At 46.0% G+C, this 27,916-nt stretch overlaps 10 protein-coding genes across 10 annotated transcripts; 2 read left to right on the top strand and 8 right to left on the bottom strand.

Annotated features, from left to right (window-relative positions):
- Positions 1–241: 241 nt before the first annotated feature.
- Positions 242–3,097, top strand: Triagg1_10561 (uncharacterized protein; the record flags this gene model as incomplete). The annotated part of the gene is made up of 1 exon (XM_062894646.1): positions 242–3,097. One exon carries the CDS (start codon positions 242–244, stop codon positions 3,095–3,097), a length of 2,856 nt encoding a protein of 951 aa, XP_062750512.1.
- Positions 3,098–3,409: 312 nt separating this feature from the next.
- On the bottom strand, positions 3,410–5,290 carry Triagg1_10560 (uncharacterized protein; the record flags this gene model as incomplete). Its single annotated transcript, XM_062894645.1, has 1 exon — positions 3,410–5,290. The coding sequence occupies one exon, from the start codon at positions 5,288–5,290 to the stop codon at positions 3,410–3,412; it is 1,881 nt and encodes a 626-aa protein (XP_062750511.1).
- Positions 5,291–7,245: 1,955 nt separating this feature from the next.
- Triagg1_10559 (uncharacterized protein) lies at positions 7,246–7,761 on the bottom strand (the record flags this gene model as incomplete). The annotated part of the gene is made up of 1 exon (XM_062894644.1): positions 7,246–7,761. One exon carries the CDS (start codon positions 7,759–7,761, stop codon positions 7,246–7,248), a length of 516 nt encoding a protein of 171 aa, XP_062750510.1.
- A 1,296-nt stretch (positions 7,762–9,057) lies between these two features.
- On the bottom strand, positions 9,058–9,846 carry Triagg1_10558 (uncharacterized protein; the record flags this gene model as incomplete). Its single annotated transcript, XM_062894643.1, has 1 exon — positions 9,058–9,846. The coding sequence occupies one exon, from the start codon at positions 9,844–9,846 to the stop codon at positions 9,058–9,060; it is 789 nt and encodes a 262-aa protein (XP_062750509.1).
- Positions 9,847–10,953: 1,107 nt separating this feature from the next.
- Positions 10,954–12,841, top strand: Triagg1_10557 (CAZyme family AA7; the record flags this gene model as incomplete). Its single annotated transcript, XM_062894642.1, has 6 exons — positions 10,954–11,112; positions 11,171–11,603; positions 11,666–11,727; positions 11,795–12,225; positions 12,291–12,496; positions 12,564–12,841. 6 exons carry the CDS (start codon positions 10,954–10,956, stop codon positions 12,839–12,841), a joined length of 1,569 nt encoding a protein of 522 aa, XP_062750508.1.
- A 293-nt stretch (positions 12,842–13,134) lies between these two features.
- Triagg1_10556 (uncharacterized protein) lies at positions 13,135–13,652 on the bottom strand (the record flags this gene model as incomplete). The annotated part of the gene is made up of 2 exons (XM_062894640.1): positions 13,135–13,458; positions 13,539–13,652. 2 exons carry the CDS (start codon positions 13,650–13,652, stop codon positions 13,135–13,137), a joined length of 438 nt encoding a protein of 145 aa, XP_062750507.1.
- A 375-nt stretch (positions 13,653–14,027) lies between these two features.
- Positions 14,028–14,933, bottom strand: Triagg1_10555 (uncharacterized protein; the record flags this gene model as incomplete). The annotated part of the gene is made up of 1 exon (XM_062894639.1): positions 14,028–14,933. One exon carries the CDS (start codon positions 14,931–14,933, stop codon positions 14,028–14,030), a length of 906 nt encoding a protein of 301 aa, XP_062750506.1.
- A 1,092-nt stretch (positions 14,934–16,025) lies between these two features.
- Triagg1_10554 (uncharacterized protein) lies at positions 16,026–19,520 on the bottom strand (the record flags this gene model as incomplete). Its single annotated transcript, XM_062894638.1, has 1 exon — positions 16,026–19,520. The coding sequence occupies one exon, from the start codon at positions 19,518–19,520 to the stop codon at positions 16,026–16,028; it is 3,495 nt and encodes a 1,164-aa protein (XP_062750505.1).
- A 1,581-nt stretch (positions 19,521–21,101) lies between these two features.
- On the bottom strand, positions 21,102–22,583 carry Triagg1_10553 (uncharacterized protein; the record flags this gene model as incomplete). Its single annotated transcript, XM_062894637.1, has 3 exons — positions 21,102–22,069; positions 22,134–22,267; positions 22,321–22,583. 3 exons carry the CDS (start codon positions 22,581–22,583, stop codon positions 21,102–21,104), a joined length of 1,365 nt encoding a protein of 454 aa, XP_062750504.1.
- A 702-nt stretch (positions 22,584–23,285) lies between these two features.
- On the bottom strand, positions 23,286–24,047 carry Triagg1_10552 (uncharacterized protein; the record flags this gene model as incomplete). Its single annotated transcript, XM_062894636.1, has 1 exon — positions 23,286–24,047. One exon carries the CDS (start codon positions 24,045–24,047, stop codon positions 23,286–23,288), a length of 762 nt encoding a protein of 253 aa, XP_062750503.1.
- Positions 24,048–27,916: the final 3,869 nt, after the last annotated feature.

Genomic DNA, 27,916 nt, shown 5'->3' with positions numbered 1-27,916 from the left:
AGACCAGCCTTTCAAGGTTATTTCTTTGGGAGCGCTACGAAGAAAGACCAAAAGGCATATGATAAAGCTTTAGGTGCAATTTTATTGCAATTTCTTTTACATCATAATTTTTTTATTCTCCGTTGCATGCTTATCGTCAGTTCTAAGGCTTGACGGGCAATACTGCGATCTTCTGTTATACCCCGCCCTACTTTGTAACCCGCAGGCCACATTCATTGCCCATAGCAGTGATATCTACGTTATGGAAGAAAATCGTATGATCGCTTCGAATACTTTTGGCAATGAGAATTATATCATTCAGGGCAATGTGAACTGCAACCACTACGCCAGCAACCACGCAGAAACCCCCCCAGGGCAAGTGGACAACATTCTAAAATGCCTCTATAAATCGCCATACAAAGACCGAAAGAACAGAAATCCACAGCGAGTGCAGGGCACATGCGACTGGTTTGTGTCCCACGAACACTTTCAGGCTTGGAACGAGAGCAGCTCGTCATGTCTGCTTTGGGTGTCGGCTGATCCTGGATGCGGAAAGTCGGTGTTAGTAAGACACTTGGTCGACTCCGTCGTTCAGAGTACGGCGTCCAGAACCGTGTGCTATTTCTTCTTTAAGGATGATTTCCCGGACCAAAAGAATGCAGTCAGCGCGCTCTGCTGCATACTTCGTCAGATTTTTCTGCAGAAACCCTCCTTGCTTTCTGGGGCAATCTTGAAAAGCTTCAATACTGGTGGAGAGATATTCAACGCTTCATTCAGCGAACTTTGGCAGACCTTTCTTCAGGTAGTGGAGGACGAGAATGCAGGCGAAATTGTCTGTCTTCTCGACGCAATCGACGAGTGCGAAGATCAGAGTGATCAGGGAAGGTCCCAGCTTCTCAAGGCGCTATGCGCCCTATACGGTACTAAAAGGAGCTTTAATATTAAGTTCCTCATCACCAGTCGACCTTACGTTGAAATCCATCGCGGTCTTCAGCCTCTAGATATTCCGGAGTTACCAGTAATTTACCTGAGCGGAGAAAGCGAAGATGAGATGAAGAAGATTTCTCAAGAGATTAATGCCTATGTCAGCGCCAGAGTTCAAGACGTAGGGCAGAGACTACAGCTGACACAAAAAGAACGCAGTCTTCTATTACAAAGACTCATGCAAGTCCCTAATAGGACCTATCTGTGGGTCTATCTTACTTTGGATTTGATCGAGAGTAGCATTAATATCACCGAAAAGATGATACTTGAGGCTACTTCGAACATACCGGTAACAATCGACGAGGCCTACGAGAGAATACTTTCTAGAAGCTCCGATACTAGGCAAGCTAGGATAATATTCCATGTTATTGTAGCAGCTGCACGACCCTTGACTGTCAAAGAAATGAATTTTGCGCTGGTGTCAAGTCAAAGCCGCCAGCCGGCCCCTGATATAGATCTTGTGCCTGATGATCGTTTCCGCGAAAACCTACGGAATACCTGTGGTCTTTGTATCATCATTGTTGACTCAAAGATTTATCTACTTCACCAGACTGTGAAGGAATTCTTGGTCAAAAGGAATACGACAGAGACCTTCAAGAGTGAATCTGATGATTATGAATGGAAGTATTCAATCCAGCCACAAGAAGCTCATATTATTCTCGCAAAAATTTGCATTTGGCATTTACTCGCGGGATCACAGCTCTGGCACGAATCAATGTCATGGCAGTGGAGAGATACCTTTCTTGACTACTCCGCAAAATATTGGGTTTCACACTTCCGCGAGATGGATAGTGAATCACAGTCAATGTTGACAAAGTCAATCCTGACAATCTGCGACGCGGATTCGTTTTGCTGCAAGACATGGTTTGCCGTTCATTGGTCCACTATGCAGACAGTTTGTCCTCAAGGGTTCACTACCCTTATAATGACATCCTATTTTGGACTCGATTTTGCAGTTCAGAGTTTGCTTGATATGGACGTCGACTTGAACGCGCAAGACAAGACATACCAACGGTCAGCGCTATGCTGGGCTGTAAGGAATGGCTTTCGGATGGTTGCTGAGATGCTCATTAGTGGCAGTCGTAAAAAGCTAGGGGTTTTCAAACTACGACTCAGGAAGGGAGCTAAGATCGACTTGCAAGACGAGTCTGGTCGAGCCTCATTGACATATGCCATCTGGAATGGGGATGTCGCTCTTGTCAAGTTGCTATTGAAAGCGGGTGCAAACGTACACTTGAAGGACAGGCTTGACAAAACACCATTATTCTACGCTTTTTGCAATCCAGATCACGAAATAGTTGATCTATTTGTCAAGAAGCAACGGCCGGTTGATGTTGAAAATGATATTAGCACACTACTGTTTTCTGCCCTAGACAATGGACATGAAGAAGTTGTGATGCAATTTCTCAAGGCAGGTAGAGCCGACCTCGAAGCCCGGAACGACTGCGACGAAACGATTCTAATACTCGCCACTCGCACATCTCATGAGGCAATAGTGAAGATGTTGCTTGAGGCGGGGGCAAACCCGAATGCTAAGGACCGCTATCGCGATCCAGCTTTATTTGTGGCTATATACTGTCAAAAGGCAGCAGTCGAATCCTTATTGAGCACGGGAGCAGATTCGAATGCTCGGACAAACGCTGGCTTCTCGCCTTTAATACACGCCTCAATCATTGGCCATGCAGCAATCGTGAAACTTCTACTTGATGCCCGAGCAGATGTAAATGCTCAGACAGATACTGGCGCATCTGCATTACTATATGCCACTTTCATTGGCCATGAGGAAGTGGTGAAACTGTTACTTGAGGCCGGAGCAGACGCGAAGAGTCAGGCAGACGCTGGCGCTTTAGCTCTAATGTTTGCGTCTAATGGCCATGATATCTATGATACAACCATGAGACTGCTCCTTGATGCAAAGGTGGACACACGCTCTGAGCCTTACACGAAATTTCTAGATATATTCTTCAAGAGTCTTGGCCGGAGGGCGCATAGGAGCATAGTAAAATTGTTTCTGGAGGCGGGAGCATACGAAAACATGCAAAGCCCCGATGATATCCCGTCTTTTAGCAAACAACACTGGAATTCGATGCTGGACTACTTGCTTAGAGAAACAGCAGACTCTAATACGATCTAACCGATCACAACGATTACATAAATAGAGGCTGCTGAAGAGGCTAGACGAACTTGGTGAACGCGCCGTTGAAGATCGGGAGGGGCTAGCCAACGAGATCGAATTCTGGTCTTGTGGTATGCCACACTTCAAGGGACAAAACGCGGCGGGTTATTATCAAATGTAACGAGATTCTTATATGAATATGAGAGTATTGCGAAATACCATTGTCTATATGCAAACTTGAAGGGGTATCAATCCTTGAATATCGTCCCCAAAATTTGGCGCACGATTCACTTCTGCCTTTCCATACCATCTAGGTCCTCGAAGTGATGATCATACTGCCTGCTCCTCACTCTTGCGACGCAATTCCTCTTGAAAATCTCTTCGAAATTCTCGCGCATCATGTCGTACTTTCGTGCCTGCGCCACGCGCTTTGTCTTTCAGGTCCACAAAGACCGAACCAAATGGGCGTTTGGAATTGCCGTCCGGCTCACGCCTTAGCTCTCGAGGTCGCAGAAGATACGTCTTGACTGAATCACCGACTGAGAAGAGGCGCTTCACTTTCCTTGCCAACTTTACCCCCGCGGACAGTTTCTGAGACTGGGTTTCATGCGAAGCAATGGAAATGACAGTGGAAACGAGACTTTTGTTGGCTTCATGCGTCTCTGAAAGCCCATTGCCAGTATTGGGACGAGATATTTGCTCTGGCTCATCGGTAATTTGAGCCAAAGGTGTCAGTATGGTTTCAATCGACGCGTCGATTGTGGTCTGAGTCTCCTTGTGACTTTCTTTGGGCCCACGCATCAGCTCACCCAGTCGCGTCACTGAGAAGTCGCACATTTCCTTGACAACGCGATCATATGCTTCTAGCGATAATTTGTACTCTCCATTTTGCAGAGTGTATGCAGGCATCTGGAGAAATTCTTTGACCTGCATTACCGTCTCGCGTACTGTTTCTCTTGGTGCAATGAACCACTCTCTATGCCCTCCTTGGCAATTGAAGCATTCTAAAACACGAATGTTGACATGCCGGAGTATGACTTGAGCAATCCGCTCAGCCTGAGGAGCACCGATGAATCTTTTTGTCTCATAAATAATCTTCGTGTTGATTCCATAGCAGTTATTCGGATGGTGCAATCTCTCCTCAGCGCTCTTACTCGACCAGCCAATCTTAAATAGTGAAGGGTTCTCCTGATGTTCGAGGATGTATATAACGCCCTCTTTCATCTTCTCCGGCGTGGGATGGCAACTGATGACTTGGAATACCGGCGAGTGGTCTCGTATCGATCCACTACGTTGAATACCAGTAATCCCAAGCCCTTGAATGACATTGTCGTCTCTTTCATGGCTGTCTTCTCTCTCTGAAATGGTAGTGTTTAGGCCAGTAGATATCTCAATATCATCCTCTTGCCCGATATTTGGAACGATGATGTTGTCTCGAACAGTTTCTTCTTTAGCAACAACCTCTTGGACAACAGCAACCTCTTCATAAACAATGTCTTCGATGACAATGCTGTCCTCAGGGACAACTTCGGTAACGGATTCTTCCTCAGCAACATCCTCGATGTTAAATCTGGAGATTGTCCCATTACGCTGGGGAGTATTGGGCAGAGAGCTCATGAAAGTGGTGTTGCTACTAACCGAACGAGACTCTGCAATGCTGTCGACGAAAGAGCTGTCGTCATCTGATGTGGCGCTAGCTGATGAAGGTACGAATCGCGTAGGCGTTGAGGGTACAAGTTGTAGTGCGGCCTCAGTTATTGGCTCTATAGTCGATGTACTGAAGGATTGCACCGATGGTGTAGACCTTGAGCTCAAGTTTGCCGATAATCTTTGCCGTGCAACTGGCGTTGGCCGTTGCCTTGAGGTGGATTTATTGAGTATCCGCTCTCTCTTCCACTCGGCGAATGCATCGAGGGCTCTTTGGCGATGCCACCTCTTGCAATGCGAGTAGGTGATGAAAGTTTCCATCTTGTCGTAGAAACTCTCAGCATCGGGAAATTCCGATATCTCTCGTAATTCAGGCAGCAGGCTGTGAACGTGCCATCGTTCCTCCCGTCTGCATGGAGGGTTTCTGCACCTCCCACCGTCAACTCTCTTTGCTCGACAGGTTTCGAAATCGGAGTCTTGAGGATTCGGACATACGTCGGTATATCGTAGTATGTCCGCAAGCTCCCGGAAGACTGGATTTTGCCTCAGATTTTTTGAAGACATTTTATCTTTTGGTTTGATATTGTAGCAGTTATTACTTTGATGGTTGTCTCTTGATGCATAGGCTAATCCATTCCATTCCTTCGATTGATGAGAATCATCAACTATTAATGTGTGAGTGAGTGAGGCTGTGAAGATGGATGGGGGCGCTTGACGAAACTGTCATTATGCATGTTGGTTCTACATTTCTACAGCGTGATCACGAGCCCTGTCTCTCGGCGGGCAGAATTGATAGATGATGGGCTGTTTTTACAACCAACATGCATATCTTTGAAGTCACTAATCGAATTAGACAGCTCGTTTTTCGACAGCTGAAAGTAGGACATGCAATCCATGCCACCCCTGAATCCCGAACAAACGGATGCCCCGTATTCAAAGCGGCAACCCATCGGTGATGAGTGGCCTGAATACAGCATAGTTGGTCGTCTCCCAACTATGAAGTAGCAGGAAGTTTTAAAGTGAATAGTCAACATCGCGCACTCATTAGGTGCCGTGCGATACTTGGTCTCTGGCAATTGGTTTCCCAGAAGCCAAATAATCTTCTGTCGTCATATAGAGTGCACCATACGATGGACTTAATATTTTTAGGATTACCCTGCCCAATGGATTGTAATGATCTCTGAAGCACCCCACGGGGAGTGAATATCTAATTTCCACACCAGGCTTGTCTGTATGCGCTCCTGTCGCCGTTGTTCTCTATTCTCGGTGCCGCTCGAAGCATCACGCACCTCTCATGATTGTGTCCCAAAGCCACGTATTTCCTAGACCTGTCATGGGAAGACAAAACAATCGGCGGCCTCAACACGCCCTCCCAGGCTGTAGCTTCGGCCGCAGCCAACAAGACCGCCAAACGTTACAGAAGGTTGGTTTTTCGTGCTCTCTGAGAAATGTTGTTGGTTCTGCATCCCAAGCAGAGCCCCCGCGAAGAAAAGACCCACGCAAGATGCAACACACTACTGCGCATCAGCCACGCGGATGCCATTGATTATCCAAACCAGATGTAGGATGCTATTTTCGATCGGTCGCGACGGGCCACAACCGCGGTCGCATTAGTGTACACCCACTGTCTCTCGACATCCATCAAGGCTAGCAACTGGGTCAGCGCTTAGATGATGCAATTACCTGAGAATGAGCGATAATTGGTCTATTCGAGAGCTCCTTTCTGCTCCTTTTCAGGTGTCGGGAGCAGCGAGTCTCTGAGTGACAATCCAGGAGGGAACATGCAGCTGGTTTCGTGCGAGGGGCTCACGGAGTTTGGGCCACCATAACCTACACTTCCATTCTAGTTCTCAAACGTCAGGCCTCCCCACAGGCATATTACAATGGATTCGCGCCTCATATTGTAGGTTAAAATTAGTACCATGCGATACCACATGTAAATGTAGAGCACCAAATATTCCACAGTTCCAGCCTTGGTGAGAACTTTACTTGAGTCTCTTTTAAGGCTACAGGTATAGTCACGGCACGCAGAATTAGTCTCATAAATATTATGTTATTAACCATAGTCATTACACGTCGAAATCGGGTATTCATAGGAGAATATGACATTTTGAATCTTATTATCCCCTATTAGTGAAGCTAGATCAAGCGCATCAGTGATGTGAGAAATATCATGTTCGATAGTATAAAAGAGTGACACGAGTACGGAGGCTCTGATCAATATGACACCTCAGCAGAGATAAAAATGCGCACGTATATCGATATTTTTGCGTTGGTGTTATAGAAGCAGAAGCAACTGATATACCACCACGCCCATTCCGGAAACGAAAAAAAGGTCCATCGTATGATTGGGCTAAACTAGATGATATCAAATCGGAATGCTACTGAACCTTCGCCCAAGTCATTCCCAGTCTCTGGAAAAAGGAAAATAGTGATTCCGCTGGAACGTATCCTGCGTATGTCGATTGCCACCAAGAGGCAAAAGAACCTGTAAAGATGAAGAAAAGTTACAAATATGCTCAATTCAATAGACCATAGAACTCACCAGCAGACGGGCCAAGCTCGCCGAAACCTAAAAGTTCCAGGGCCAACGGCATCAATCTCACAAGGACTCCAAAAGCAAGCAGCGACAGCAACACTGTGGCTGCAATTTCGACGGGATGCTCTTTCACGTATTCGAATAAGTCGGTGAAGGTTATTTCCGCAGCCTTGCTTGCTTGATCGTAGGCTTCAGCCATAGCCGGGCCCATCTTCTCGCGGCCATCCCTCAGCACCTCCTCCAATTTCTTCAGGATGTTTTTCGCAAGCCATTCAGACCATCCTGTGGCGAAGACGGCGTCATCGAGTTTCGCCGACAGTAGTGGTCCAGACTTCTCTGCAGCAAGAAGAATGTCGATAACATTATCTGCGGTTTCTTCAACGGTGTGGTGGATGGGAGAGTAAAAAGATGGCTTCTCAGTGATAACGCCGTAGGTGTGACTCGGCGAAAGAGCTGGTGCGCGGTCATTATCGCAGAGACAGCACAAGAAATCCATATTGCTTTGGTTCGATAGCTCTGAAAGATGAAATGATGTAGGAGTAGATTGACCGAAAGAGAGAAATAGAAACGCGAAATTCGTGGGTTGATAGGTTGCACTGGGAGAAGACGGGAACTAGGCAGCCTTACGTCCTTTATTCAATTCTTAGCCGATGCGGCTGTGCGCATGCACGTGCCTGCGTGGCAGTAACTTTGCCATCATTGATTCAATAAAAAAAAACGCCTTGAGTGGCACTATTGAGAGCTGATGCAAGGGAATATTGTCGGTCGAATTGAAGGCTAGTGGTCAATATTCGGGAGGCCTACAAAGGCTGGAATGTGGCTGGCTTTGGAGGCTGCGGGGAGGCCCAACTGCGAAGAGGGCAATCAAAATACATTGACAAGATGAAAGTAGCTACATTTCCAGAGCCTGTCGCTTGATATAGTGACTTGATTCTGAGCTGATGTTTAAGTTTAACTCATCAAACCTTGGAGACGATGGTCGGTGATGTTATTTTTTATACCTGCAAGTACACACAGCTGTTCATCAACACCACCATACATGCATGTACATAGCATCCTCCACCAACTAACTGGTTGCGGGCTACCATTAGATGGCAGCCACCACATCCCGCGATCCCTTTTGCCAACTGGTTATTGATAAATCATTGCTGAGTAGGTCATTTCACGTGCCACCCTTGCAAAGCGTAATTTCTGAGTATCTTTGGTCTTTTGTAGCCTTATGCCTTACAGTGCCAGCCTTGATGCGCTGCCTCCAGTTCCAAAATTAAACCGCTTATAGAGGCTTAATTTCTTCAAAGTGCCTAATTATGGATCAGCTTAATGACAGTAAGAAGGATGAACACGATGAAGATAAGGCGAGAGGGGTAATTGGCGACTGCAAGTTTGTGAGTCGTATCTCAATCGCCGTTCGAGGGATTGGCAGTGTTTCGCATGGTACTGTGGTACCGAATTCCGGCGTAAGCGGCGTTCTTCAGGTCATACTTCAATTTGACTCTGATTTGCGGAGAAACACAAGTGCTATGAGGTCATGATGGTGGATGACTAGTATTACGCAACGCTCAGTGCGAGCGCAGGAGCCTGGAACTTACGCTCTACTTCCACCAAGCTGTTAAAGCAGGTTCCTAGCCTGGTGACACTGCTTTCAACTAAAGTGAAAAAATCACCGAATGCCCCGCTGTTATGTTGGAATTTTCTTTCTGGACATTACATCTACATGTCTAGTAGTACATAGAGTATCTATAACAGTTCTATGCTCACACCCGCAGTGTCTATTACACAGCAGTAACTCTCCCTATTCTCCTCTCTTCAGGTTGGTGAGAATCGCATCTACCATCTGTTGGCGAACTCGATGTGGTATCTCATGCCCGCAGTCTTCGATAATGACAAGCGTTGCCCCTTCAACATCATCTCTTAGAGCCTCGGCGTGCTTTAGCGGGAAAATCTGGTCCTTTGCGGCGTGAATAACAACTGTCGGACATCGGATCTGTTTGAGTAACTCGCGCGGCCACCTCACACCCGACGCATCAGAGTGGTTATACTTGGTCCACATGGTCCCGCTCTGTTTCTCGCGGTAATATGTAATCTCAGACTCCCTTCTCGATTCGGCCTTTTCCTCTTCCGTTGGCGGTTGAGTTGCTAGAGCAAGGTCAAGTCGCATATATAATTGGATCCAACCGTCGTCATCTTCCTTGTCATCTGGGATCTCATATGCTTCAGCTAATAGCCACTGCCCTTCCAAGTGTACCTGAGGCAAGTTATCATGAGGGAGCTGTTGCCTCCCAACTGGACTCGTGAGAACAAGGGCTAGACTCCGAACAACATGTGGTAGACGACTAGCTGTTTGCCACGCAAGAGGTCCGCCCAAACTAGTGCCGATGAGATTCACTTCTGTGAGTTTGAGATGTTTAATGAGCCCTACGATGTCGTCGACCATGTCGTCTAGCGCATATACCGGTGTACCGTCAGAAGGCTTGGCAAAAGACGTTGACCGGCCTGTATCACGATGATCAAAACGAATAATGAAACGTGGATGATCCGGAGGACTAAGTAGCCGAATAAGCCCGTCTGTCTTCTGTGTCATGGCACAACTATGTCCTGAGACGAGAAGTATAGCCGTATCCGATGGGTTGCCGAAGACCTGATAACAGATCCGGCACCCGGACGAAAATGATGCGAAAAGCTCTTCAGACATTTACTCAGGAAGAACTCCTCTAAAGAAAATGAAATTGTCGTCCGTGATTGTTTTCGATAGAATCGCGGTGGTGCTCTAGTAGAAGCTGTTTTGTTTACCAACGCGAGCAGCTTCTTGCGCAGGATTGGAAGAAGTGCGGGGTTTGAGATACCGCATTGTTATCATCAAGCATATGATGTTGGCTGTGTTGATTCTGCGCTTTGGTATTGCATTATAGGCAGATTCTAGTGGGCTAATATTCTAATCAATATCCAACCTTCGGTGTTTCTGAATATATTAAGATGACGTTCGTTTTTTTCCCCTGAAAATAGACTTTACTTACCTATTTATGAAAAGGTCTAAACCCTTTTTCAAAAGAAATGGCGATTGTAACTTCGGCCGGAGCGGGCCGGAGCGGGCCGCACGTAAGAGTAGGATGTACTCCGTATGGATCCGAAGGATGGAAATAATAACTGAACTACATGTAACCACTAACACCCGCAGGCCTGCTAAGCTTGCGTAACCTTTTTTCCAGGTGTAATCTTGCTAGTGGTCCTTAACCAAGATTAGGGATCTAATATTCGACACCTATGTTGTAACAGTGGTTCTCGGCTCGGGATATCTTCGTCATCTGGTTCCAACGGACAAATCGGATGCTGGCAATTTTCTTGGCCTCGAGCTATGATTGGACTAAGTCAAAGATCAGCCCCTTGTGTGTGTCACGATCTTGACCGGAGATGAAATGCAACATCTTCCTACTCTGTCGAGCGACCGATTAGAGCACAAGGCTGCTGACAGTCAGCATCCATTCTATATTCAAAGAATAGGGCGTCATTAGCAGTTGGCATTTAGCGAAAGTCTCTTTTAGGCTTAGGACTTTTCTCGATAATTACTATTGCTAAATGTGGTCTATGCTGGCTTACATCGTCCGCTTATGATGCTGTAACCAGGGAAAAGATGAGGTCACACGAAGAGGGGGCATACCGAGGACACAATTGACCTATTCACATTGAGCATATGGTATACCATTACATCTTCTCCCAAAGAGTTCTCTGCAACCTGATCTATTTCGGCTTTCGTTTCAGCCTCTACCTTCACTTTACTATCTTCCCCGTTGCCGGCTTTTTGCAAGGAACCATGTCTTCAGCAGCTACAACAAACGCCAGCGAAAAAGCTGTAAGCTCACGGTTTATTTTCCATCACTGCAGACTGAAATTGAACCTAACAATTATAGGTTCTGATACTTCGTAAGAAGTTGGGTGCCGATAAGGTTATCTTGCCAGATGACACTCTCCCAAATTTAGGCCAATTTGGCACAACCTTTTACTTCATTGCACAGGCTGCGCAGATCGTCCCTGCATGCCGCGTTCTCCCGGTCAACGCTGCGGACGTCGCGGCAATCCTTAATATAGTTCGGGAGACTGGGGCTACTTTTGCAGTTAAATCTGGAGGTCATAACTCATACGCTTCTGGGACCAATGCGGAAAACGGAATCACTATCGACCTGAGCCGTCTTAAAGACATCACCATCTCTGATGATCGCAAGTCTGTCACCGTTGGTGCGGGCTGCAGGTTCGGCGAAATCTACGAGAAGCTAGAGGCACATGGACTTGCGTGCGTTGGTGGTCGAATTTCTAGTGTCGGAGTCAGTGGACTTACTATGGGAGGTACGAATATATTTAATAGCAAATATGCATTCACTGTCCGGTGGCTAACCTTGACTCAATAGGTGGCGTTTCTTTCTTCTCGTCCGAAAGAGGGCTTGCTTGTGACAATGTTATAAGCTACGAGGTAAGTTTTGCATCCGCCGTCCCTCAGCTGCCTTTGTCGATCGCTTACGGTTCCCTCCCTCTTGAAGCTTGTTCTTGCCAATGGCCAAATTCTAAATGTCACCGAAAAGTCGCATCCTGACCTTTTCTGGGGCATGAGAGGAGCCGGTATCACTCTTGGTATCGTCACTCGTATGGAGCTGAGAACCTTTAATTTTGGACAAATATGGGGTGGTGTCAGTGTATTCGCCCATGAAAACAAGGCTGCAGTTTTCGATGCAATCAATAAGTTTGTACACGATGGCTCAGATCCCAGTACCGAAGCCTTTCTTTTAGCTACTGATGCCGCAAAGGATGGCAACGGCATGTACGCCGTCATCACGTCTCACAGCAATCCCCAATCTGACACCGCGGTCTTTAACGATATTAAAAGTCTCACTCCCCTGACCTCATCGACTCAAATTCGAAGCTTGAAAAATCTTTGCGACGAGATGGAGAGTCAAAATGAGCCAGGTTTCAGGTATTTGCGTTCTGGGTGGCCAAAATAAGGGGATTGAAGTGCTACAAACTAACCACTACTCATAGATTCCGCGCTTCTTCATTGTCTGTGAAATGTCATCTACCAACGCTGAAACAAGTTGACAACATCCATAAAGAATCTGTGGCTCTTTTAAAAGATTGTGATGGTTTTGTGCCCTCCATATTATACCAGCCATTGCTCGGGTCTATGCTTTCAAGGGACAAGATTGGCAATGCGTTGGGAATTAAACCGGAAGACACGCCTTTAATAAGTACGCCAGAAACGCTACATTCCACAAATAGATGAGAGTTTACTGACATGAAATTGAGTAGTTATAGCAATTCTTTGGAGGTGGACCGATATTCAACATGATCAAATTATCATTGACGTTGCCAACCAGTTTGTGGAGAAAGTTGCGAAGGCCGCTCGGGCTCAGGGCACGTTCCACCACTACCAATATCTCAACTATGCAGACAGTCGCCAGGATATATACGGTAGTTACGGAGAGGAGAACAGAAAACGCCTTCTGGAGATCAAAGCAAAGTATGATCCTGAAGATTTGATGTCGACGCTGCGTCCAGGTATCATCCAGTTGTCAGGCTCGCAGAAGGCATGAGGCATTGGAGAAAGACTCTGGCTTTGTATCATGAATTAACGGCTGCTCGGCAGATAATATGAAAAAAAAAAAGATTCTGTCTCTCTTACATGATTTATGATACTGTTCACGATTGGGTATATAACATGTGATTACGTGGGTTTCCGCGCTACACAAAATGGCCCTTATATATACTTCTGATCATGATGCGGTGCAACAAGCATGTTCGATGGCTCGAGTTACTTGGGTAGAGCCAATTTAGTTATTTTAGATCTCTTTAGCTTCACGTTGCTTTGTAGGCCTTCCGTAATGACTCAGTCTCGCTTCACCCCCAACTGTTTGACTGTCCGTAATCCGAGCACGCTTAGCACGCAGACCAGCGTCATGGCAGCAAACATGGTCCAGAAAACAGCGCGGTATCCCAGAAGGGCACTGGGCGAGGCTTTATCGGCGTCAATAGATGCATTAGTGACAGAGGCGGCGATGAGCGAGGTGACAATTAGGCCAATGGCGGTTCCAAGCTGTGCGCAAGTGTTGAAGACAGCTCCGCTCAAAGCCTGCATATGCGTGGGGAAAACGTCCGACACGACGAGGATGCCAACTATGAAGAGGATATCGCAACTCAATGGAGCCAGAATCTACATATAGTTAGAGACAGAACATTTTTATAACCCATGTTTCAAGCAGAAGACGGTATATTTGACCAGTAATTACTCACCTGGGCAAAGAAAGGATCGTACCAATATGGCCAACTGGGATTGATCAGGGCCATGAGAAGTGGCGCGACTGTGCTAAGAGTGGAGGAGATGAGTACCGACGACATAACAGGCATACGATTTACAAAAGATTCCGGTCGATATGTTGCTTAGTGCTCCAGAACAGAAATTAGAGACGGGAGAATCTGTAGTGAAGCATGCAGCGCCGATTGACTCTGTACTTGCTGGAAGCTGAAGAAGAGGTTAACTCATATCCCTGCGAGGACTGTTGCTAGTGACCAACGACTTACAACAGACTGCTATACAATTCCATGCAGTTACACACAGCCGTAGTGAGTAGTACCATGAGGCAACAACTGGTGAACACCCAATTTCTCCACAGCGAGTTGGGGGTAAGGGCATTACGCTGGTGCCTTTCTTGGTATTGCATCCATCCTATGAATACAGGGATTAGGGTAGCACTAATGACCAGAAGGACAATAGTAGACGCCTTATGAATATTCTGGATATTGGCAGACAAGATTCTGAAACCCTGCATTAGCTACGCCGAGGAATGGTAAACCGGAGAGGGATCTGTACGCTAGAACATAGGACAGCATCGCCAAACTTGCAGTCCCAATGAAAGCCCCGATGATGTCAACCTCTCTCAGAATTGTAGACCAAACCGACTTTCTAAGACGGACAACAACCTTCGGCAACGTCCAAATACCAACTAAGAATAAAGCAAAAGTAGTGGCTGCGGCAAGATAAAATGCGGCCCTCCAGCCGGTGCTATCAGCAAAGACGCCGCCAAGGACGAGCCCAAGAGAGAATCCGATCGGACCAGCGAAACCCAAGCACGCGAAACCTAGGTTGCGCGGCCTTCCTTCCTCTAAGCTGGTTGAAATAATAGATATGGACGAGGGAACAATGATGGCGTTCGTGATACCCTGCAAGGCACGAAAGGCAATTAATTGGCCACCGGTTTGGGCCAAGCCGCAGGCCATCGCGGAGATGGCGGCAGTGAAGGCTCCTATCAAACTCATGGTTTTGGTGCCTATCACGTCAGTGATAGAGCCAGCCAGTAACAAACAGGAACCTGCAGTGAGGTAGAAGACAGAAGTAGGCCAAACAAGAAGTCCTTCGTTGATATGTAATGAGGCCGCCATGGCTGGTAGGCCGACAACGACGACGCCATTGCAGAAGCTGCTGAAGAGATTCAAGCCCAAGAGTTGCGCAACAACGAAAGTAGCTCGAGCTTTCGAGCGGATGATGGGCGTTTCACGATCCTCTTCTGGTGTGGCGGGCGAAGAGTCCCTCGAAGCATCATGCAACGCTTCAGCTGGTGCTGATCCAAGGAGGCCACTGACAGGCTGGAGCTCTACCGATTGAAATTTCGTAAGTACTTGTGTTGCCATTTTGCAAACATGTAACACAAGAGCGATGTGACTGATTCGAGTTTCTGAGGTTGTGAAAGTGTGAGTCAACAATTCCTCGGTGTTCCTATCACTAGTAGGCTAGATCCATGTCTTCTTGCAATCCGCTAATTACTCATGATTGTTGGTTCCGTGTTATCAAATTGTGACCACATGTGGATGCACTCATGCAAGAATATGCGGTTGGTCAGCTTGCCTCGGGCGGCCGCTAGGTATTGTGCCAGGCATGCCAACAATTTGGACCCTTCTATCTGTAGACTCAATCTGTGCAATTGATCACCTCAACGCTGGTAATTGACCTCATCATACAGCGCTGCATTTGATCAAATAAATATCTAATATTGCTATTATGTGATCCATCGACTATGTAGCTGTCTGCGCGTGGGAGCCGAAACTCATCTTCATAGTTATGATGGCCAATTGAGTATATCTTGGCTCGCACGTTAACCTATAGACATCCAAGTCTCGTAGTATGGCATACTATGAGGATTCTGACAACAATACGGATTTCATTGACTGCATGACAGATGAACTCGTGCAAGTAGGGAAAACGGTGAAGCAGTAGCATACTAACTAGTAATATCAGACCAGGAGCTCGAATGGTATCCTTCAACCACGAGTCGTAGTTTGAGCGTCAGTTCGATTCTTTACAAACGGGTGCTTGTAAGCTAGGTATTATGGTCACTCTATGAACACACAGGTAATGGCAGATTGCAATTTGAATTGATGAAAGGTGATATTTGCCAGAGGCTAGCATCATCCGCCTTACTACGGATCTGTCGATAAGCTGGTCAAGGTTCCAGGGGGTTGCTCGCCTCTGTTTACTCCGTTACCCAGCGCTGATTTCCCGTTCTCACGGGCCCGGAATGAACCCCGTTGTCATGTCGAGCCTCCCGTATGGAAGCCCTGCGATTGCGCCGCTTCCGTCCCTCAACCCCAAGAGCGCCGAAGCTAAGGCCGGTTGAGCAGTACCACACCCCCTCCCATCATCATCATCATCATAAAACAAATAGCCAAATGCGTTCGAGCTTTTTGGGATGACCTCAAAAGCAGAGGGTCTAGGTCATCCCGACTTCAATACCTCAACTTGGATCGACTGATAATCGTATGGTGGTGCTTGGTTTGGGCATTTCCGATTACTTTTCCATGTCTTAGACGTTCGTCTGCGGATGTGTCGCTATCGCTATTAGATAGATACCTCCAGTTAGATGGTGAGGAGCTTGGAGACACCTCTTTGAACGGAAGGACGATGAACTGGATGTTGCAGAGGTACTCCATAGAGCGTCGGACTGCCGCCTCAATCTCGCCTAAAGTATCGGATTCTTCCCATGACCTAAATCTGACTTCTTCGGCCGTTATTCTATCCCCAAGGGTCGGCCCCAAATGTAGCTGAATGGCCCATAGCGGATGGGCTTCTCTGTCTCGATCAACGTCAGCATTGGCTTGGCCAATCCATGAATCCCAATCCAGTTGTTTAAGAGATATTTGCGCTTGCGACTGGATAGCATTCCAAAATTCGTTAACCGGTAAACCGCGGCTCATATCATGAAATACCACAGTAGGGTTCGTTGTTCCATTCTCTCGATCATCTTTGCTGCTGGGGCTAGAGCAGCCGCTGTGTATGGACATAGGAGGGGTTATAGGTACGGAGGAACCATTCGGAACTCCCAGCTGCGCTTGGCGAACCACATACTTCGCGACATATGTAACCTCTGCTATATCCAGCCAATAGTCTGGCGGGTCAGAAGGAAAGCATCCCATGCGAACTGCTCCGGCGACCAGCCTCCAGATATAGTCGTCTGTGTTGGAAAGGCCAGATACTTGATCACCAATTATGTAGCCAGGTTTGATAACCACGAAGGTCCGGCTCCCATTCGTCGGTCCCCTTTCATCCTCTTGTCTAGAATCGGGGTGGACAACTTTGTTGTATAGGCGGCCTGCGGCTAGTGTCAGTTGCTCCGACACGTATTTGGTCTGGCTGTATGCTTCTGATTCGTTGAGAGCTCGTAGATAATCTTCATCTGATTGATGCAAGCCTTGTTTGATGCCACCAGAGATGAAGATAAAATTTCGAAGGTGTTGAGACTGGAGAGCCGCCTCTAGTAAATGGAAGGTTGAGATGACGTTTGCCCTTTCTAGGACGTCGTAGCTGGCACTGTAATTCACAACAGCTCCGTTATGTATGATTATGTCAATATTGGACATCTTTGTCCACTTTTCTTCTTGTAAGCCTAACCGTGGCTCCGCCAAGTCTCCTAACCAGACTTCGATTCGAGAGAATGCACTGTCTTTCCACCACCCTGCAGTGTTTGCGGCTTTGCGAACCCGTTCTCGGGCAATGTCAATGTCGGCTGCCCGTACTAGGATGATGATCTTCCTCACTTGATGGTTGTTGAACAGCTCACCCAAGATGTGTGTTCCCAGATATCCAGTCGCGCCGGTTAGTAGTACCTGGGAGCCCCGACGTCCTAGAGAATTCGCGTCCGGAAGATTTATGGATATGCTTCCAAGTCGTGCTTCCCAAGCTCCCAGACTTGTAGCTATATCCACCTGTGGCTCATCGACTGTTTGGCCATTTTGGTGATGCTTCACCAGTGTTGCCAGTTGTTGAATCGTAGTCTCTCGACGCAGGAGCTGCGGTACTTGTGTGATCAAATTGAACTCTCTTTTTAATGCCTTAACGAGGACAATAGCACGAAGAGAGTCTCCGCCATATTGAAGGAAACTTATGTTTGTGTGAACCATGGCCGTGTCTAGTCCCAGAGTTTCTGCCCAAAGGCGCTGAAGAGTCACTTCAGTATCATTGCGAGGCAACATAAAACCTTCCTGTGGAAAGATACGACATGCCATCAAGTCTTGAGTGGAAATCTCTGAGGCTAAAGAGCGCAGAAGTTTTCTGTTAATTTTTCCGGACGGAGTATACGGTACTTCAGAGAGCTGGAAATATAGAGATGGCGTCATATAGTCAGGAAGAACTGCCCGTAAAGAACGATCAATCTCTGCTTGAAGGTCCTGTAACAATGTGTCGGGCGCATAGAGAATTATACTTGGTGAACTTGTTGACTGGGCTAGACGTTTCCGTGGCAAGTGTTGGGGATAAAGCTCGAGTTGACATTCCAAGTATAAAAAACAAGAAATGCTGACACTGTCGGTATTTTGGTTGGGTATTATCGACTCAACGAGTACCTCTTTCACTCTGACCGGTGATGCCATGGCTCCTGATTGAAGATAATTCCAGATACTGAACTCGGTCGCACTCAGATCGACACGTTGGCCACGTATTTTGACCATGGTATCTTTGCGGCCGATATAATCGAACGTCCAGTCTCGGTTGCTTCGCACAAGATCTCCAGTTCTATACAGCCTGCCTCGTCGACCCATAACACAGCCATGACCGTGAGTTAGCCATACGGGATCAACAACAAAGGCTCTTTCTGTTTGCCCTGGCGCATTCAGATATCCCATCGTCAACATTGGGCTCTCCACTAACAACTCCCCCACTTCACCGAACCCACAGAGAACATCTGTGTTTTCAGGTTGGACCACCCAACAGTTCCCTGGATGCTTGGATCTTATCTGCGAGGATGCCGAGTTCTCCTTGATTATAGGCGCAAGAGAAACAACAGGACACTCCGTTGCTCCGTACCAATTGAATAGGGAAACATCCATTTCAAATAAAGGGCCAATTCGTGATGTGAGTGCCTCGCCTGTGAGCACAACTAATTTGATTGGCGTCGAGACAATGGCTTCAGCCAACGCAGACATGACTATAGACGGAGTGGTGCAAATGCAATTGGCCTGCATTGTGTTGATGGCTGCGACAAGGTTATTTAATCTCTCTGTCTCTGAAGGAATACAAAGACATCCACCAGCAACCAGAGTCATGAATGTCTCATGGAGGCTTATATCGAATGAATACGAGGAAAACTGGAAAAGCCGGGAACTCTGTCCAAGCTGGAGGATTTGTGATCCACACACCGCAGAAGTCGAGATGCATTCTGGGCTTAGCATCACACCTTTTGGCGATCCTGTACTGCCGGATGTAAATACAACAGCCGCGATATTTGTAGATGTATTCTCAGCCGGGTGCTCTGCACCACTAAATAGCTGATCTTCGAGGCTGAGTTCGTCCACAGCAAATAAGGGTACTGTTGTATCGATTAATATTGTGCTCTCCGATGTTGTGAGGATGCAAGGTGGATTCAGGATATCCAGAATTTCGGCCAGCCTGGCTGTTGGCGTATTGACATCTAGAGGAGCTATTCCCCAGCCTCCGATCAGGGCCCCAACCATGGCTATAGGCATCCATTTTGACTTGCTCGTCACAATTGGCAGTACTTTGCCAGAGTGTTGGCCAATATGTTGAGACAAGAAGCTGGCTAGATTTGATGCCAAACGCATCAATTCTTCATAGGTGTAATTTCCGTCCCAAGCAACAATAGCGGGATGATCGCTCTGTATGCTTGCGCGCTGGGCAATCAAGTCTTGGACGGTTGTGGAAATTACACCAGGTACTTGAGCATTCCGTATCCACAGTTCTGAAAGCTCTGATGCTGTTGTTGAAGACATTGTGGTGAGAAAGAATAAAAGTAAACACGATAAACGATAGTATGTTATAGTCATCAATTTTTTTTTTTGCAAAGAGTGAATCTATTGATTCTCCAAGCGGAGGGATTCAGTTATATATCTTTCCTATCGCATCTACCGAGAAGGTTACGTCTTTGCCCGCGAAGGTACGACAAGATTTAATTCTTGTAATACGAGGCAAGTTGCCACTTCTTGGATTTCCCGAAACTGACACGAGTCTAACCATGAGGGTCACAGACATACCCCAGCTGAGATATTAAATATATCCATCAAGTAAAGCTGCGAAGCGGGTTTACGCAAAGTTATAAACTAAGTGTAAACTACTTTGAGATTTACTTTATTAATATAAAAAAATTAATAAGCTATTATAATTACTAGCTATAAATTAAAATACTAATTAATAATTAGTTAAATTTATATTTTATATTATTTATAATTACATATAATATATAATTTACCTCACTTTTTAATATTATTTCATTTATAAAGTTAATATTATAATGATTTTTGTAATATTAAGCTTTATACTCCTTATATATTATATTATACTAAAACTTATAATATATTTAATTATAATTTTATATAAAGTATATTTAAATAATATTATTTTTTTAATATTATATCAATTATATAAATGTAAAAAAAGGTAATTTTTTATATATATTAAGTAAGAATATATTCAAAAAATATTATAAGTATAGTACTTAAAGGCTGGGGCGTAGCCTTCCTTTGACCTAGCTGTTGAAGCTTTACTGAACCTCTTAATAATAAATATAATATATAATCTCCATAATTAAGTTTTTATATTATTATATATTATAATAATACTAATATATATCAAAATGTTTTTTATCTTGCCAGTTTAATAAATTTATTTAATTTATTACTAAAACTTATTTTTATTATAGTTTTATAATTCTTTTAAAGCTTTTTATTTAATTTTAATAAAAAATCTTTTTTTATATTTTTTATATACTTAATTAAATAAAATAATAACCTTAAAGATGTTAATTTAAAAGCATTATAAAATAAGTATAAAGTAAAGTAAAGCAGGGCGGAAAATAAATAATCTATCAAGTCTAATAGGGCGTTACTACTACTGCCACTCTCTTACGCAGCAGCTTTGCTTACCCCTATAGACGCCTTTAGCAGGCATCCCACTTGTATAAGCTAGATCCTGATTTATTGTCACATAATGTTTTTGAGTCTACTCTCAGTACGGCCGGGATTGAGCGAGACAAGAGCTCCTTGCAAATACTGCAGTAATTAAGACGCAGAGATAGACTACGTTCACGTAGGAACGAAAGCACGGGAATGCAGAGCTATTCTTGGGACGTAATATTACGGTCCGCATTGGCAGAAGAGAGTACTATGTCCAACCATTGGTGCTTGTATTTATCAGGAATCTATGGTTGTCAAAGATGAATAAAAACATATCTAGGTCCTTGCGTTGTTCAGAGACTATCATTGTTAAAAGAGTACTATAGTGACGAGCTGAACAAGTATTCCCACCACAAATCTCCCCCAAAAGAATCGGGCACTAGGACTTCCCGCTGCTAAGGATCACGCTTCAGGAGTGGAAATCACATGTTCCAGCTCATCACATAATGCCAGAACTTCGCCCACGGTGTTGTAGTGAACAAAACTAGCCCGAATGATTCCGTCGCTGTGTGGTCGGAGAACGTCAAATGTTGCTCGTGGTGCCCAGCAATCACCCCACATAAGCCGGAATCGGTCGCGAACATGAATCTTCATCACAATGTCACTAGACTTACGCCCAATGACCTCGAATATGACAATTGACACTCGCTGGCTTGGATCTTCGGTCTGCTTTCCAAACACTCGATAAACCGTGGGCCGACTGAGCAAGTAATCCAAGAAGACTTTGGTCAGGACTGTCTCCTGCTGGATGATAGCGTCCCATCCAAGGTTGCTTAAATACTTTGAGATGGGGCCACACATTGATTCCAGCTCGTAACAAACATTGCCTAGGTGAATTTTGCCATCAAGGGTAGAGGCGTCAAGGAAGTAATGGTTGATACTGCTCATATAGCGGTCCTGTGCGCGACGGTGTGCGTATAACTGCGCTATATGTGGACCGAATACTTTGTACCAGCTGAAGCAGTAAAAATCCACGTCAAGTGCTTTGACATCTACTGGACGGTGGGGAGCCCAGGCAACTCCGTCCACAGCAATCATGCAACCAGGGATGGTATGAACAAGATCGGCCAGCTCCCGAATTGGATGAATCGTCCCAACCACGTTAGAGACGTGATTGCAAGTAACGAGGCGCGTTTTGGGGGTCAGAAGAGGCTTGAGTGATTCAACCGTGAGGCAAGGGCTATCATTCTCGTCTTGAGATGGTGTCCACCATTTGATGGTGATGCCCAAATTTCGAGCAAGATATACCCACGAGCTTGCCGCCGCTTCATGGCACAGAGTAGAGCAGACCATCTCGGCGTCCGAGTTGAGATAAGGTTGCAAGGACTGGCTTAATAGCCGTAGTAAAGCAGTCGTAGACGGTCCAAAAGCTGATACAAAACGCTTGGTGAGCAAAATAGAGCTCGGTCACAAGAAGAGAGCCATTGAACCTACCAATCTCTGACGGATCCGCATTGATGAAAGCCGCACACTGGAGCCAATTGATCGCATACTCGGCTTGTGCCGCGTCACTTCGAGGATCTCCATCTCCACGGTCAATTGGCATAGAAATCATCCGTTCACTTGCTCTATTTTGTCGATTAATGACATGAGTACTCTCAAAGGCCAGTTTAGAACATACATTGTAACAGCATCCCCCAATACCACTGTCCCCGACGCATTGTTGAACAGTACGGTCTCCCCACTAAGAACAGGAAAGTGACTTCGGACTTGGTTCATATCAATCGCATCACGAACGGCATCGCCGAACTTGGCTTTGTAATTGCTAGAATACGTGGCCTCCAATGTGTTCTGTCCATTAAGGTGCTGAGAGGCGTGGTTGCTGTTTTGACCCTTAACAGACGAGACTTGTTCGCCATCTACCGCGGTAGTACTTGGTGCCATAGCTGATGGAAAATAAAAACTAAAGAGGGATAGAATATAGAGTTGTAATGAATAGAGTAAGATGTATATTGAACCTGGAGCGGACGGGGAAGAGTTTATATTGTGCCCTCAGCTTCGTCTTTTGACCTCGATACACCGTTATTTTCCGACGCCCCAGTCTTTTTTCTGGTCGCAAAGAGCGGTTTACTAGGCAGTCAGGTGTCTCAGTAAGAATCTGCAGCTCTTTGATATGACCTGTCAAGCGCCTCCAAAAAAATAGTTTTGATATACGAAATACGGATCCGTCACATTCTCGGTGGGTATATGCCAAGATTTGATGAGGCCCAACGTAGGGAAGCTGTGACAGATGCCAATATTCTATAAACAGAAGGGTATAACTATGCAAGAGGTATGTATAATACTACGTGTTGGTCATGTTTCGGAATTCCCGTTGATACAAGGGCTGCTTGGGCGCTAGAAACCATTACCTCTAGTAGGATTAGAATCCATCCTTTCTAGTCATCGGAACGAAACAGGGAACGGAGATTGCAGATGGATGATTAAATCGTAAATAGAACTATGTTCCAAATCTAATATCCAATCACCCCTAGCTTTGCACTTCAACAGCCAGCATACTATTTATACGGCGCCAGAAAGAGGAAGAATCTGGGAGTAAGCACTGACTTGAAGATGTCTAAGTCCGTAGATTGCTTGCAAACTCCATTACAATTCCTCTCTTTGGTCCTTGTAGTCCGCCTCCGTCTCAAATTTACCGGTCTCCATTTCCTTTAGAACCATCATTGAGATGGCTTCATAGGCAAGATTTGCAGCTGCAAATGCCGTATCACCCCCGGCGCTGTCGTAGGCTGGAGTAACTTCCACAATATCAAGGCCAACAACGTTCAACTTGGAGAGGACAGTCATGATTCTCATCATCTCGCGAGACGTCCAACCGCCCGTTTCGGGAGCGCCGGTTCCCGGGGCAAATGCCGGATCAAGTACGTCAATATCAATACTGACATACACGGGCACATCTTCCCCGATTGTGTTGTAGATTTTCCTGCTGATAGCATCAGCGCCTTCATCGTCCATCTCTTCGACAGGAATGCGCAGAAATCCGAGGGAATCGTCGCTGTGGAAATCCTGCAAGCTCGAAACTCTACCATGAACACCGGCATGAACTAGATGACCCGGGAGAAGGAGACCCTCCTGAGCTGCCTGCCAGAACACGGTCCCGTGATGAATCTCAGAAGCTTGCGACTTCCAGGCCTTCCTTGGATATGAGTCAGGATCCATCGTGTCGATGTGTGCATCGAAATGGAGAAGTGCGACAGGCTCTTGTCGAATCTTATGTAAAGCCCGGAGCATGGGAAGCACAATAGAGTGGTCACCACCAAGAAGCACCAGCCTAGGATGACTCCATCGGCTGTTCTGCGACGTAGAACGTGACAGCAGCTCGGTTAGGGCAGCACCCATCTGTTCCATCGCTAAAACGGGGTCAATTGGAACGACGGGTATGTCGCCGCAGTCTAGAACAGATGCCCATGATTCGTAAGGGTTGAAATGAAGGCTGGGATGGAAGCTTCTCCCCGAGAGATGGCGCCCAGATGCCCATCGGATTGCCTTTGGGCCCTCACGAGCTCCTATTTTTGTGAGCGGCGCTACATTTCTGGATCAGACGCAACCTTACCTGATCGGTACGTAGTAAGTGAGTCAAAAGGAATGCCCACAACGGCTATATCGAATATTTCGGAGCGATTGACGAGGCATCTTGAGTATGGGAGGTGATTGAATGTCGAGATACCAGAGAATGCCCACTATCCAACTTGAATCAGCCACCGTTGCATCGGTTGGGTACATGTAAGGAATACTCACATCGGAGCCCCATAGATCTTCAAGAGTAGCCTCCGAAGATCCTCTGACGGACAAAGAAATGGCAGCTATGAGAAAGAAAAACACAGGCAGTCGCCGAAAAGAAGCCACGGCATGTGAATTCATTTTCCTAGGGCTTGTATGAAAACGGTGTCAAAGAAAAAACAAGAAAGTAAGTAAGTACGGATGGCAAAAACCGAAAAGATCTTCTTCCTGGATGCTTTTCTAGATTGTCAGTCCTGTGCGGGCATGTTGGATTATATGGTTTTCGAGCCATATTTTAGTCCACCGAGCTGTGCCTGCTGCCCTGTTCCCCCCGGCCACGGACAGGCTTGTAGACTGTAATGAAGGTCACCCCAAAAGGTGTGTGCCAATCAGTGATGTAATTTGCTATTGCCGTCGCTAGGAGGCGCATCCGTTAATCATGTGTTGAAACTACATGCGATTAGCTGACGATATTCATTACAACCACCTCAACAGCGGCGTCATGTCTTCTATCCTATCAGACAAAGATCAATCGCGTGACCAGTATTGTAGTGGAAGAGTGGCTCTGTATTTAATAACACGGCTCATACGGCCACATCTTTACAGTAGAAATAGCTTGCTTGGATGCTTTCTCTATGCTTGAATTCTATCTCTAAGTAGTATTAAATAAGATTAAAATCCATCATCCATTCCAATTGCTAATATCTAGACTACGGTGCGTATCGCTTTGTACCTACCAACCGAAATCGGTACCGGTAGGCCCAAATTATGGCTATGGGCCAGGATACCACCACCATACCCGCAGCATTAAATCTTATAACATTGCAAGAAATTCATGGACATGACAGGTTCCCGTTTCACAGAAACGGTATGACTTACATATTTTCTTTATAGGAGGGATAGCTATCTATTTCGTTACAGTCCAAAGGGCTGTTCAAACTTTCACCGTGGTTTCCAGTCTCTTGGAGATACTGATACCAATTATCGGCAGGTAATAAAGACACCGGGAGTTGGCTCATGGTATAATCTGAGCGCATGGTAGAGATCAGTTGTGCTAATAAGTGTCAGCATGCATGTTGAAGACTGCCTCAACATCTATGGTGTACCTTGGCTCGCAAAGTCATATTCGGGAACAAGGAGTGTTGTATTCGTATCTGATCAGTGCTTGTAAGTTTTATGATCCTAAAAGAAAATAATTCTAATGTAGAGTAAAGGTTTACCAAAGAGTAAAGGATTTTCATCTGCGCTTGGTATCATCGATTCTGTTGGTGCCGTTGGAACGAGGGGGTCAACGCTTGAGAACGAATTCAACTGCATTGGTTCACAGGAGACTTGCGGCGTTTCTCCTGATTTGGGCATATGAGTATATGAGCATATGGGCACATCAATGGATACTTCTGAAAGCACTTTAATAAGGCTTACCATTTGTGTGTGTATGCTTCTTGGCTGTCATATCTCTCAATGCCGACGCAATGTGGTTTCCTAGCTGTGAAAGTTCCAAATCCCTCACAAGCTCATCTATACCCAATTCTTTGAATTTGACAGCAGCGGCGTTCATTTGATCTCTGGTGCATCTGGATGTATACCTACATGATCATCTGTCAGACTCTAGCCATGCGTCCGGGCGTTGAGGCGTACGCTGAGTGCGGCATGTCCGAGGGCAATGCTATGAGATACCCGAGATCTTCTGTTTCACTGAATATTTTGATCCACTCATGATACTTACAACCTTGATCAACGCAGTTGAGACATTTGTTCGCCGCTTTCGGGCTTTGAAAACGGTCCGGAAAGTCTTCACAAAGCTTCTTGATTAGAGTGGAGCGCCCGTCTCGGACCCAGTGCATACTGGTATGGTATCCAGCCTCCACGACATGACTGTAAATGTTAAAGCATTCAAATCTATGATAAATTCTCAGCAGATCCCGAATGTCAGTGTTTTCTTTTTTCGTGGCAAGGGCGGCTTCCCAACCCTGCCCATTTGGAAGAGCTACTTTAGCTTCCTCGATCGCGCGAAGAAACTGTGCAGGGTCTGTTTTGCAATTCTCCAAGAGTCGTTCAGTACTCGGCATGAGTTTAATTTCAACACATGCGGATAAACGGCTGCTTCCCCAACTGTTATGATCTGCCCAGTTTGAAACAGCGGTTCCGTCACGTTGATATGGGGTGGCGACTGTGAGAGTGGGTAATTTTGCGGTGGTATTTGAGGTGGGCTGCTGGTATGGAGCGGTTTGGGGTGAGCAGCACATGTTGGGTATATCCCGGTGGTTATTCTCATCTGATATCAAAGTTACCAATCCATCTCCAGCATCGATGCCTCGTCGCTGTTTCGGAATGTTGACGCCATTCGCAGAGATCAAAGGAGAGGAGGTCCCACGTCCTTGCAGATGATGATGGACGAGTACGCTCGAACCATCCTCTCTCTCTGGCCATTCGCGTCCAGAAGAGGTTGTGCGATTATTTTGATGGTGTCCAGGTTCTGCAAGGCTCATTTCGTTCACGTCTGGTCGGACATGGACGTTTTCAGACAGGCCCGTAGCGCAGCCGGAGAACCCATTAGTGAGCCTCTGTGTCGTCCGTAGTCGATGAATGTCACTTCTCTTCGTGGGCTCGGTTAGCGTATGCGTGGGGTCCTACTGAGACAAACCAACCTTGTTCTTACAAAGCAAGAAGAATAGACGGTGTAGTGCAGAGATTTCGTTTGTTGAAAGGTGCTGGAAACAGTTAGACACTTGTGCCGCCGATATTCTTTTCTCATTGGCGCTGAGGAAACGACCGAGTTGTGCAAGCAAGTCTTGTAGATCAGGGTTCGAATCCGGCCCGTTCTGCATTGTTGGAAGTAACGAACTCGCATCAGAGAAAGATGGGCTAAACACGGCCGGGAACGGTTATTGACGCCGATTAAAGTTGGAGAGATATCGTGCAAAGGAGCGGGGATCTCACTTGAGGGTGCACTAGTTTCGATGTTATATCAAGGGATTTCGCGAATGAGGTAAGAATCGACATATTCTCAGCTCAAGAGACAGGTAATACTTACAAATCCACAGCGCTAAACTCATTGTATCAGTGCTTTTATCGTCTTCATGTGGTGGCTTATTCATTTTACGTTCCGTGTATTCTTGCAGACCCCTTGCGCACTAACTTACAACAGGCACCTATTGTGAAACATAAGAGCGGGGATCTCTGCAGATCTACATTGTATGCCATGCGCCGGGGCGGGATAATAATAGGTCAAACGCGGGACACGAAGTAATAGTGATTACCCGTTGACTCCACCTTTGGTCAGCAACTTAGAGGCGTAGACACGGCAAAGAAGGTGAGGAATGTCTACTGCTAGTTGTTAGATTGGACTTCTCGCATTAATGTCGTAAGGGCAGCTTTGCTTACTTTAAGAGAAAATATTATCTTATAGCATTGCCCTCAGATATACCGCACTTAGCGTACGCCTTAGCGCCCGGACGCATAGCTAAAGTCTAATAGATAATTATATAGGTACCTGT

This window comes from Trichoderma aggressivum, assembly GCF_033847375.1.
Source record: "Trichoderma aggressivum f. europaeum strain CBS 100526 chromosome Unknown scaffold_076, whole genome shotgun sequence".
NCBI classification, from domain to species: Eukaryota; Fungi; Ascomycota; class Sordariomycetes; order Hypocreales; family Hypocreaceae; genus Trichoderma; species Trichoderma aggressivum.
This window is presented reverse-complemented; position numbering and strand designations above follow the sequence as displayed.